Below are 12,219 nucleotides of genomic sequence, written 5' to 3'. Positions count from 1 at the left end.
ATGCAAGTGCTATAACAAGTCTCAGTTAGCTTAACACAGTACATGTAGCAAGGTTTTTGTTTTTTAAATAATATAATAAATAAAAAGAAAACAGATAGAATAGAAAAAGAATAGAGCAAGTGTTATTTTTTCTTTTTTAAGAAAACAAGCAGTTAGTAAATAAATAGAGTGCAATTCTAAAAGGGGCAAGTTTTTTTCTATAAAGAATAGAATTAGAATAGAGAGTGCTAGAGTTAGAGGGTTAAATAAAGATGGAAGAGATGTGTTTTTAGCCGATTCTTGAAGATGGCTAAGGACTCAGCTGTTGGGATTGAGTTGGGCAGGTCATTCCACCAGGAGGAACAGTTAAAAGTCCTTGAAAGTGATTTTGTGCCTCTTTGGGATGGCACTATAATGCGGCGTTCACTTGCAGAACGCAAGCTTCTAGAGGCACATAATAGAGGCACATAATTCTGAAGTAATTAATTTAGGTAAAGGGGTGCAGAGCCAGTGGTGGTTTTGTAGGCAAACATTAATGCCTTGAATTTTATGCTAGCAGCTACTGGTAGCCAGTGCAAATTGATAAACAGAGGTGTGACGTGCATTCTTTTTGGCTTATTAAAAATTAATCTTGCTGCCGCGTTCTGGATTAATTGTAAAGGTTTGATAGAATTGGCTGGAAGACCTGCCAAGAGAGCATTGCAATAGTCCAGCCTGGACAGAACAAGAGCTTGAACAAGGAGTTGTTAAGCATGTTCCGAAAGAAACAGCATTCTTAGTGTAATATTTCTTTGATGCACTAAGTGCCGCTGTTGATTAAGCATGTTCTTGCTTTTAACATTCGTTTTTAGATCCTCCTCTTTCTGACATCATATTCTGCAGAATCTCTTTCATTTAGACGGTCTACTCTTTACACTAAAGCATCGATACATTCGCTGCCTGGTGTTTTCGGATGAACTATTTTCCAATCTCTCTGAATAATTTGTTCTTGGTATTTTCTTCTGTAGTGGAATAGAAGACGTGGATTATGTCGGTTCTTTGTTGTTTTTACGCCCAAAGAGGCGCATCTTCGACGCGGATTTCATCATGGCTAATACAGCATCTCGTGCTGTGCGTCTTTGTCATGGCCGTTGCGCGCGGGCAGGTCCGTTATTCTATTCCAGAGGAGATGATGAAGGGCTCGCTTGTGGGAAATATCGTTCAGGATCTCGGGTTGGATGTTCAGAGGCTGAAATTTGGTCGAGCGCGGATCTTTACGGAGGACAGTCGTGAGTACATCGGTCTGAATGTGGATAAAGGGACTCTGGTAGTGAAAGAGAGAATAGATAGAGAGGAGCTGTGCGCCCAAGTGTCTCCCTGCTCCTTGCATTTTCAGATTATTCTAGAAAATCCATTGGAGCTGGATAGGATTGATGTAGAAATACTAGACATTAATGATCATGCTCCTTCTTTCATGAACAAAGAGATTATTTTTCAAATAAGCGAATCAGCTTTATCTGGGGCTCGATACTCTATTGATAGCGCTAATGATCCAGATGTAGGTTTAAATTCTCTTCAGACATATAAATTGGATCCAAACGACCATTTTGTGCTCAAAACGTTGTCTCACACTGACGGTACTAAATACGTGGAAATGGTCTTGCAGACACCATTGGACAGAGAAAAACAGGAGGAGTATAATCTAATTTTAACCGCGTTTGATGGAGGAACTCCTCAAAAAACAGGTACAGTGAAAATAAACGTTATTGTCTTAGATGCAAATGACAACGCTCCTGTTTTTAGTCAGTCTGTGTATACAGCACTTGTCGCTGAAAATGCGCCAGTGGGTTCATTAGTCTTAAAGATTAGTGCAACTGACGCAGATCAAGGAACAAATAAACACATGTCCTATTCATTCTCACAAATCAGTAAAAGCATATTGAATAGTTTCAGTATTGAGTCCACTAATGGTGATATTACAGTTATTGCCCCTCTAGACTTTGAGAAATCCAAGAAATACGAATTAAATGTGGTGGCGACAGACAATGGTGGTTTAACAGATACTGCTAAAGTGATGGTGGAAATTACAGACGTTAATGACAATGCCCCTGTAATTAATGTAATATCTTTCTCAAACCCTTTGCCAGAAAATTCAGCTCCTGAGACTGTGATAGCGATGCTGAATGTCAAAGATTTAGATTCGGGAAAAAATGGACAGGTTAGATGTTTAATTAATCCTAGTTTACCATTCCGAATCAGACAATCATCCTCAAATTTCTACAGTCTGATCACTGATCAGCTTTTAGACCGTGAAAAAATATCTGAATATAATATTACAATAACAGCTATTGATGAGGGCTCGCCTTCATTCACTACTAATAAAACATTGATTCTGAAACTCTCTGATGTCAATGACAACGCCCCTGTGTTTCAGCGTCAGTCATACACCGCATATGTGATGGAAAATAATTCACCCGGAGTCTCTGTATTATCTGTTAAAGCGCATGACAAAGATTGAGAGCATCATTAGTCTGGACAGCAGCGGGACACAGACACTCACGCCTGTGCAAAGAGGAAAACTGAATAATGACGATTCTTTTGATCAGGTGAGCTCGAGTGAATGGGTATGAATATGACTTGCTGGTGTCTATTTATTTATTTGTTTATTCTCTATCTGGCTTAATCAGTTTTATGGTTGTGCGCTGTGCTTAATTTAGATTTTTAGATTTGTAATTAAAGAAATAGCAGCTGTAGTTGATATTTGCCGATAACATTTTGTTGACTATACATTTTCACACCTTAGGACAAAACCATAACCTTTCGATGTTTTATAGAAAATTGGATACAGACACCGTCTTCTTCTTCTTCTTATTATTATTATTATTATTAGTTTATTTTTCCAGTTGCACTCAGTCAGGTAAGAGTTTGTGTGTGCTTTTGTTCGCGTGCAATGAGTCACAATAAATCGTTCCTGTATTACTTAAGGACTGATTTTCCGAGCCCGGTCTCATGAAAATGCGTATCAATAGCACGTTTTTCGGTTTCTATTTTGCGTGCTATTTATATGCAGAAACCGCGTGCATTTAATACGCAATGTCTTGGCGTGCATATGATACGCAGGCTTGGCGTACAAATAATACGCACATACCCCACAACCCTAATACTTCCTAACCATTGTGTATCATATGCACGACAAAGTCAATTTCTTTGTATAAATAGTAAGCTAAATAGAAATATAAACTCGTGGTATTGATACGCATATTCATGAGATCGGGTTAGATTTTCCGCACGACAAGGACTACAACGACAGCCTGGCTTTCTATCTGGTCTTGGCCTTGGCTGTAGTTTCGTTTCTCTTTATCGTGTCTATCATTGCCATACTGTCAGTCAAATGTCACAGATGGAGACGTGAGCAGATGTTTTACAAACCTGGAGTGAATATTGGTTATTCCGTGTTATCCGCTTCTTAACGCAGACGTAGGGGGGCACAGGAACTTTACAGCACGTATACAACTATGAGGTTTGCAGAACCACTGACTCCAGAAAGAGTGATCTGAAATATGTCAGACTTTGCAGTGAGAGCATCATTAGTCTGGACAGCCCTGAAACACAGACACTTACGCATAAGTAGAGAGGAAAACTGAATAATAAGTATTCGTTTGATCGGGTGAGCTGGTGTGAATGGTTATGAATATGACTTTCTGGTGTCCATTTATTTATTTATTTATTTATTCTCTTTCTAGCTTCATCAGTTTTATTGTGCACTGTATTTTTTTGTTTTATTTTTTAGATTTATAATTTATAATTTAAGCAGCTGTAGTTGAAATTTACTTTACCGATAGCATTTTCAAGACTATTCATTTGTCACACTTTTTCATATCTAAACCATAACTTTAGAAAAATATATATTTTATAGGAAATTGCATGCAGACAGTCTTTTTTTATTTTTCCTAGTTGCGCTAAGACGTTTTTGTTGTGCGTATGTGTGCACGCATGAGCGAGTCTCATTGAATCGTACTTGCATTACTGGGGCTATATAGTTTATGTTTTGCTTTTGACTATTTTCCTTTCCTTCTATTCTTAGATGTTCGGTTTAGAACATAATTTTATTAATATTTCAGCAAAATTCTGCGTTAATGCAGAGTACACTACTTTGGTCGCAATTCATGTCATTTTCTGTATTGCTCTTTAACAGCATTTTTAGTGTAATATTTATTTGATGCACTAAGTGACGCTGTTGGTCAGTATGTTCGGGCTTTAAACATTCGTTTTTAGATCCTCCTCCACTTTCTGACATCATACAGTCTGCAGAATATTTCTTTCATTCAGACGATCTCTGTTTGACACTGATGCATCGAGAAATTCTCTGCCTTGTGTTTTCGTATTAACTTTGATATTCTTCAATCTCCCTGAATATTTTGTGCTTGGTCTTCTCTTCTGTAGTGGAGCAGAAGATTTGGATTATGTCAGTTCTTTGTTGTTTTTATGCCCAAAGAGGCGCATCTTTGACGCGGATTTCATCATGGCTAATGCAGCATCTCCTGCTGTGCGTCGTTGTCATGGCCGTTGCGCGCGGGCAGGTCCGTTATTCTATTCCAGAGGAAATGACAAAGGGCTCCCTTGTGGGAAATATCGTTCAGGATCTCGGTTTGGATGTAAAGAGGCTGAAATCTGGTCGAGCGCGGATCTTTACGGAGGACAGTCGTGAGTACATCGGTCTGAATGTGGATAAAGGGACTCTGCTAGTGAAAGAGAGGATAGATAGAGAGGAGCTGTGCGCCCACGTGTCTCCCTGCTCCTTACATTTTCAGATTATTCTAGAAAATCCCATGGAGCTGCATAGAATTGATGTGGAAATATTAGATATTAATGACAATGCTCCTGTTTTCACACGTCGAGAAATACAGTTTCAAATAAGTGAATCAGCTACACCTGGAGCCAAATTTTCTTTAGATAATGCGCAAGATTCTGATGTGGGTTTAAATACCCTTCAGAAATACACACTATATCCGACTGATCATTTTTCTCTGAAAGAACAGATGGGAAATGATGGATTGAAATATGTTGAAATGGTTCTACAAAAAACACTAGACAGAGAAAATCAAGAGGAGCATACATTAATATTGACTGCGTTTGATGGCGGCAGTCCTCAGAAATCAGGCACTATTAAAATAAGTGTTCTTGTAATCGACGCAAATGACAATGCTCCTGTGTTTAGTCTCCCCGTGTATAGAGTTTCCTTACTGGAGAATTCCCCAAAGGGCACTGATGTCGTGAGCGTGACTGCCACTGATAAAGACAAAGGAACGAATGCTGAACTGAGGTATTCCTTTTCACAAACTTCAGGAAAGGCTTTAGAGCTTTTCAATATAGATTCAGAAAGTGGTGACATTACTGTTAACGGTGACCTGGATTTCGAGAGGTCAAAACATTTTCAATTGCATGTTGAAGCAACAGATAAAGGTGGCTTAACAGATTCCAGTAAAGTTATTATCGAATTAATTGACGTTAATGACAATGCACCCATTATAAGCTTCATTTCATTTTCTAACCCAATACCCGAGGACGCAGCGCCGGAGACTGTGATAGCGATGCTGAATGTCAAAGATATGGATTCGGGGAGAAACGGACAGGTTAAATGTTCTATTGCTCTAAATTTGCCATTCAAAATACAGTCATCCGCCTTAAATTTCTATAGTGTGACAACCGATCAATTATTAGATCGTGAAAAAATGTCTGAATATAATATCACAATAACAGCTATGTCAGTCATACACAGCATATGTGATGGAAAATAATTCACCCGGAGTCTCTGTTTTATCTGTTAAAGCGCATGACAAAGACTCTGGCAATAACGCGCGTATTTCATATTTTGTAGAAGATATTCTTGTGAATGGCATCTCTGCCTCGACGTTTATTTCAGTGAATGCAGAGAGCGGAGAGATTGTTGCTGTTCGTTCGTTTGATTATGAGCAAACAAAAGAATTTAACATTCGCGTAAAAGCGCAGGACGGAGGAAATCCTCCTCTCAGCAGCAACGTGAGCGTGAAAATAATAATTCAGGACAAGAACGACAACGCGCCTCAGGTTCTGTATCCGGTCCAGTCAGGCGCTTCTGTGGTGGCTGAAATAGTGCCTCGTTCGGCAGATGTGGGTTATCTGGTGACTAAAGTGGTGGCTGTTGATGTGGACTCTGGACAGAATGCCTGGCTCTCATATAAACTGCAGAAAGCCACAGACAGGGCGCTGTTTGAAGTGGGCTTACAGAATGGAGAAATAAGAACTGTGCGCCAAGTGACAGATAAAGATGCTGTGAAACAAAGACTCACTGTTGTAGTGGAGGACAACGGGCAGCCCTCTCGATCAGCTACAGTCAATGTTAACGTGGCGGTGGCGGACAGCTTCCCTGAAGTGCTCTCGGAGTTCACTGACTTTACGCACGACAAGGACTACAACGACAACCTGACTTTCTATCTGGTCTTGGCCTTGGCTGTAGTTTCGTTTCTCTTTATCGTGTCTATCATTGCCATACTGTCAGTCAAATGCTACAGATGGAGACGCGAGCGGATGTTTTACAAATCTGGAGCGAATCTTCCAGTTATTCCGTATTATCCGCCTCTTTACGCAGACGTAGGGGGCACAGGAACTTTACAGCACGTGTACAATTATGAGGTTTGCAGAACCACTGACTCCAGAAAGAGTGATCTGAAATACGTCAGACCTTGCAGTGATATCATCATTAGTCTGGACAGCAGCGGAACACAGACACTCACGCATGCGCAGAGAGAAAAACTGAATATTGAGGAGTCTTTTGATCAGGTGAGCTCCAGTGAATGATCGTGAATGTGACTTTTTGGTGTCCATTTATAATTTTTTCTCTTTCTGGATTCGTCAGTTTTATGGTTGTATACTGTACTTGTTTTATTTTTTAGATTTATAATTAAAGAAATAGCAGCTGTAGTTGAAATTTGCAGATGACATTTTGGTGACTGTACATTTTTCATACTTCATATCAAAACCATAACCTTTCGATGTTTTATTAAAAAAATGAGATACAGACACTGACTTTTAAATTATTATTATACTTTTCCAGTTGCGCTCAGTCAATCAAGATTTTTTTTTAAGTGTGCTTATGTGTGCGCATGAGTAAGTCGCAGTGAATCGTACCTGTATTACTGAAGGGCTATATTATAGTTTATGCTTTGCTTTTGAGTATTTTCTTTTCATCATATTCTGGGTGTTCGTTTCAAAACATCGTTTTATTCATATTTCAGCAAAATTCTGCCTTAACGCAAAATAAATACTATTTTGGTCGCAATTCATGTCATTTTCTGTATTGCTCTTTCATTTTTTTTTTTTCAGTGTAATGTTTCTCTGATGCACTAAGTGCCGCTGTTGGTCAGTATGTTCGGGCTTTAAACACTAATTTTTAGATCCTCCTCTACTTTCTCTCATCACATCTGCAGAATCTCTCACTCAGACGGTCTCCTCTTTACACTAAAGCATCGAGATATTTATTCGCTGCCTTGTATTTTCGGATGAACTTTTATATTTTTCACCCTTTCTGAATCTGTTTTTAATCTTTTCTTCTGTAGTGGAATAGAAGATTTGGATTATGTCGGTTCTTTGTTGTTTTTACGCCCAAAGAGGCGCATCTTCGACGCGGATTTCATCATGGCTAATGCGGCATCTCCTGCTGTGCGTCTTTGTCATGGCCGTTGCGCGCGGGCAGGTCCGTTATTCTATTCCAGAGGAGATGACAAACGGCTCGCTTGTGGGAAATATCTTTCAGGATCTCGGTTTGGATGTTAAGAGGCTGAAATCTGGTCGAGCGCGGATCTTTACGGAGGACAGTCGTGAGTACATCGGTCTGAATGTGGATAAAGGGACTCTGCTAGTGAAAGAGAGGATAGATAGAGAGGAGCTGTGCGCCCAAGTGTCTCCCTGCTCCTTACATTTTCAGATTATTCTAGAAAACCCCATGGAGCTGCATAGAATTGATGTAGAAATGTTAGATATCAATGACCATGCTCCTGTTTTTGCTAGAAAGGAGATTGATTTTCAAATAAGTGAATCTGCTCTTCCCGGGGCTAGATTTTCATTAGACAGCGCCCAGGATCCTGACACTGGCACTAACGCGCTCAAGTCCTATATGTTAAATCCAACAGAGAATTTTGATATAAAGGTCCTGTCACGAAACGATGGCTCAAAATACGTCGAAATGGTTCTTCAAGTGCCTTTAGACAGAGAGACTCAGCAGGAACACAAATTAACCCTTACAGCCTTCGATGGCGGCAGTCCTCATAAAACTGGCACCGTTAGGATAAGTGTTACGGTCATAGACGCAAACGATAATGCCCCTGTTTTCAGTCTACCTGTTTACCGTGTGTCTTTATTTGAGAATTCACCGATTGGCGCTGTAGTAATCAAGGTAAGCGCTACTGATAATGACCAAGGCGCAAACGGTGAGATTGCGTATTCTTTTTCACGCAGTTCTGGAAAAGCACTTGATTTATTCCATATTGACACAAATACAGGTGAAATAACCGTAGGAGGGGATTTAGATTATGAGAGGGCGAAGCAGTTTGAGTTAAACATAGATGCTACGGACAAAGGTGGCTTAACAGATTCTAGTAAAGTGGTAATCGACATTATAGATGTAAATGACAACCCCCCTGTAATAAGCGTGATTTCATTTTCTAACCCAATACCCGAGGACGCAGCTCCAGAAACTGTTATAGCGATGCTGAATGTCAAAGATTTAGATTCAGGGAGAAACGGGCAGGTTAAATGTTCTATTGCTCCAGATTTGCCGTTCAAAGTAAAGTCATCTGCGCAGAATTTCTACAGTTTGATCACTGATGAAAATTTGGACCGTGAAAAAATGTCTGAATATAATATTACAATAACAGGTATTGACGAAGGCTCGCCTTCTTTCTCTACTAATAAAACACTGACTCTAAAAATATCTGATGTTAATGACAACACCCCTGAGTTTCGGAGTCAGTCATACACCGCATATGTGATGGAAAATAATTCGCCCGGAGTCTCTGTTTTATCTGTTAAAGCGCATGACATACAGCACGTGTACAATTATGAGGTTTGCAGAACCACTGACTCCAGAAAGAGTGATCTGAAATACGGCAGACCTTGCAGTGAGAGCATCATTAGTCTGGACAGCAGCGGGACACAGACACTCACGCATGCGCAAAGAGGAAAACTGAATAATGAGGATTATTTTGATCAGGTGAGCTGGTGTGAATGGTTATGAGTATGACTTTCTGGTGTCTGTTTATTTATTTTTTATTTATTCTCTTTCTAGCTTCATCAGTTTTATTGTGCACTGTATTTTTGTTTTATTTTTTAAAATTTATAATTCATAATTTAAACAGCTGTAGAAATGTACTGTACCGATATCATTTTCGAGACTATACATTTGTCACACTTGTTCATATCAAAACCATAACTTTTAAATATTTAATAGGAAATTGCAAGCAGACACTGTCTTTATTTTCCTAGTTGCGCTAAGAGGTTTTTGTTGTGCATATGTGTGCACGCATGAGCGAGTCTCATTGAATCGTACTTGTATAGGGCTATATATTGTAGTTTATGTTTTGCTTTTGACTATTTTCCTTTACTTATATTCTTAGATGTTCGGTTTAGAACATAATTTTATTAATATTTCAGCTAAAGTCTGCGTTAATGCAAAGTACTCTACTTTAGTTTGGTCGCAATTCATGTCATTTTCTTTTTTGCTCCTCAACAGCATTTTTAGTGCAATATTTCTTTGATGCACTAAGTGCCGCTGTTGGTCAGTATGTTCGGGCTTTAAACATTCGTTTTTAGATCCTCCTCCACTTTCTGACGTCACATTCTGCAGAATATTTCTTTCATTCAGACGATCTCTGTTTGACACTGATGCATCGAGGAATTCGCTGCCTTGTGTTTTCGGATGAGCTTTGATATTTTTTCAATCTCCCAGAATATTTTGTGCTTGGTCTTCTCTTCTGTAGTGGAATAGAAGATTTGGATTATGTCAGTTCTTTGTTGTTTTTACGCCCAAAGAGGCGCATCTTCCACGCGGATTTCATCATGGCTAATACAGCATCTCCTGCTGTGCGTCTTTGTCATGGCCGTTGCGCGCGGGCAGGTCCGTTATTCTATTTCAGAGGAAATGACAAAGGGCTCGCTTGTGGGAAATATCGTTCAGGATCTCGGGTTGGATGTTCAGAGGCTGAAATCTGGACGAGCGCGGATCTTTACGGAAGACAGTCGTGAGTACATCGGTCTGAATGTGGATAAAGGGACTCTGGTAGTGAAAGAAAGGATAGATAGAGAGGAGCTGTGCGCCCACGTGTCTCCCTGCTCCTTACATTTTCAGATCATTCTAGAAAATCCCATGGAGCTGCATAGAATTGATGTGGAAATATTAGATATTAATGACAATGCTCCTGTTTTCACACGCCGAGAAATACAGTTTCAAATAAGTGAATCAGCTACACCTGGAGCCAAATTTTCTTTAGATAAGGCTCAAGATTCTGATGTGGGTTTAAATACCCTTCAGAAATACACACTATATCCGACTGATCATTTTTCTCTGAAAGAACAGATGGGAAATGATGGATTGAAATATGTTGAAATGATTCTACAAAAAACACTAGACAGAGAAAATCAAGAGGAGCATAAATTAATATTGACTGCGTTTGATGGCGGCAGTCCTCAGAAATCAGGCACTATTAAGATAAGTGTTCTTGTAATCGACGCAAATGACAATGCTCCTGTGTTTAGTCTCCCCGTGTACAGAGTTTCCTTACTGGAGAATTCACCAAAGGGCACTGATGTCGTGAGCGTGACTGCCACTGATAAAGACAAAGGAACGAATGCTGAACTGAGGTATTCCTTTTCACAAACTTCAGGAAAGGCTTTAGAGCTTTTCAATATAGATTCAGAAAGTGGTGACATTACTGTTAACGGTGACCTGGATTTCGAGAGGTCAAAACATTTTCAGTTAAACGTTGAAGCAGCTGATACAGGTGGCTTGACCGATTCCAGTAAAGTTATTATCGAATTAATTGATATTAATGACAATGCGCCCATGATAAGCTTAATTTAATTTTCTAACCCAATACCCGAGGACGCAGCGCCGGAGACTGTGATAGCGATGCTGAATGTCAAAGATATGGATTTGGGGAGAAACGGACAGGTTAAATGTTCTATTGCTCTAAATTTGCCATTCAAAATACAGTCATCTGCCTCAAATTTTTATAGTGTGACAACCGATCAATTATTAGATCGTGAAAAAATGCCTGAATATAATATCACAATAACAGCTATTGATGAGGGCTCGCCTTCTTTCTCTACTAATAAAACACTGACTCTGAAAATATCTGATGTCAATGACAACGCCCCTGTGTTTCAGCGTCAGTCATACACCGCATATGTGATGGCAAATCATTCGCCCGGAGTCTCTGTTTTATCTGTTAAAGCGCATGACAAAGACTCTGGCAATAACGCGCGTATTTCATATTTTCTAGAGGATTTTCTTGTGAATGGCGTCTCTGCATCGACGTTTATTTCAGTGAATGCAGAGAGCGGAGAGATTATTGCTGTCCGTTCGTTTGATTATGAGCAAACAAAATAATTTAACATTCACGTAAAAGCGCAGGACGGAGGAAATCCTCCTCTCAGCAGCAACGTGAGCGTGAAAATAATGATTCAGGACCAGAATGACAACGCGCCTCAGGTTCTGTATCCGGTCCAGTCAGGCGCTTCTGTGGTGGCTGAAATAGTGCCTCGTTCTGCAGATGTGGGTTATCTGGTGACTAAAGTGGTGGCTGTTGATGTGGACTCTGGACAGAATGCCTGGCTCTCATATAAACTGCAGAAAGCCACAGACAGGGCGCTGTTTGAAGTGGGCTTACAGAATGGAGAAATAAGAACTGTACGCTAAGTGACAGATAAAGATGCTGTGAAACAATGACTCACTGTTGTAGTGGAAGATAACGTCTCAGGTTACTTATGTAACCATGGTTCCCTGAGTAGGGAACGAGACACTGCGTCCTCTAAGGGTCGCTATGGGGAACGCCTCGTCGTGACCCGTGTCTGAAGCATACATTGAAAAAACACCAACAACACGTTGGCCGGCGACAGCCATGACGTCACTACCGGTGCGACTATAGTATAAATAGGCGCCGGGAGCACACATCATTCACTTCTTCGTCTGAAGCTTGCGTCCGCAGCATGGCAAGAAACCTAGAGGAC

General features: G+C 40.1%; 2 protein-coding genes across 3 annotated transcripts in view; both read left to right on the top strand.

Annotated features, from left to right (window-relative positions):
* LOC107655633 (protocadherin gamma-A9-like) overlaps positions 1 to 11,908 on the top strand; it is a 24,955-nt gene extending 13,047 nt beyond the window's left edge. Inside the window, exon 2 of the mRNA XM_016443199.1 lies at positions 11,640 to 11,908. Within this exon, the coding sequence (XP_016298685.1) occupies positions 11,640 to 11,908 (269 nt within the window). The remainder of the gene's footprint in view (positions 1 to 11,639) is intronic.
* LOC107655668 (protocadherin gamma-A11-like) overlaps positions 4,422 to 12,219 on the top strand; it is a 10,630-nt gene continuing 2,832 nt past the window's right edge. The window contains exons 1-2 of one of the 2 annotated variants that reach the window (XR_001630469.1): positions 4,422 to 5,722; positions 8,954 to 9,034. Coding sequence is in view for 1 of the 2 variants with exons in the window: in XM_016443233.1 (XP_016298719.1) it covers positions 7,574 to 9,034; positions 11,453 to 11,599 (1,608 nt within the window). In the remaining variant the exon portion in view is untranslated. Of the gene's footprint in view, positions 5,723 to 7,529; positions 9,035 to 11,452; positions 11,643 to 12,219 lie in introns of those variants that run through there. The other variant, XM_016443233.1, reaches the window with a different exon arrangement.

This window comes from Sinocyclocheilus anshuiensis, unplaced genomic scaffold, assembly GCF_001515605.1.
Source record: "Sinocyclocheilus anshuiensis isolate Anshui unplaced genomic scaffold, SAMN03320099.WGS_v1.1 scaffold1008, whole genome shotgun sequence".
Classification (NCBI taxonomy): Eukaryota; Metazoa; Chordata; class Actinopteri; order Cypriniformes; family Cyprinidae; genus Sinocyclocheilus; species Sinocyclocheilus anshuiensis.
Note: the sequence above shows the minus strand (reverse complement) of the source record. Positions and strands in the feature narration are given on the sequence as shown.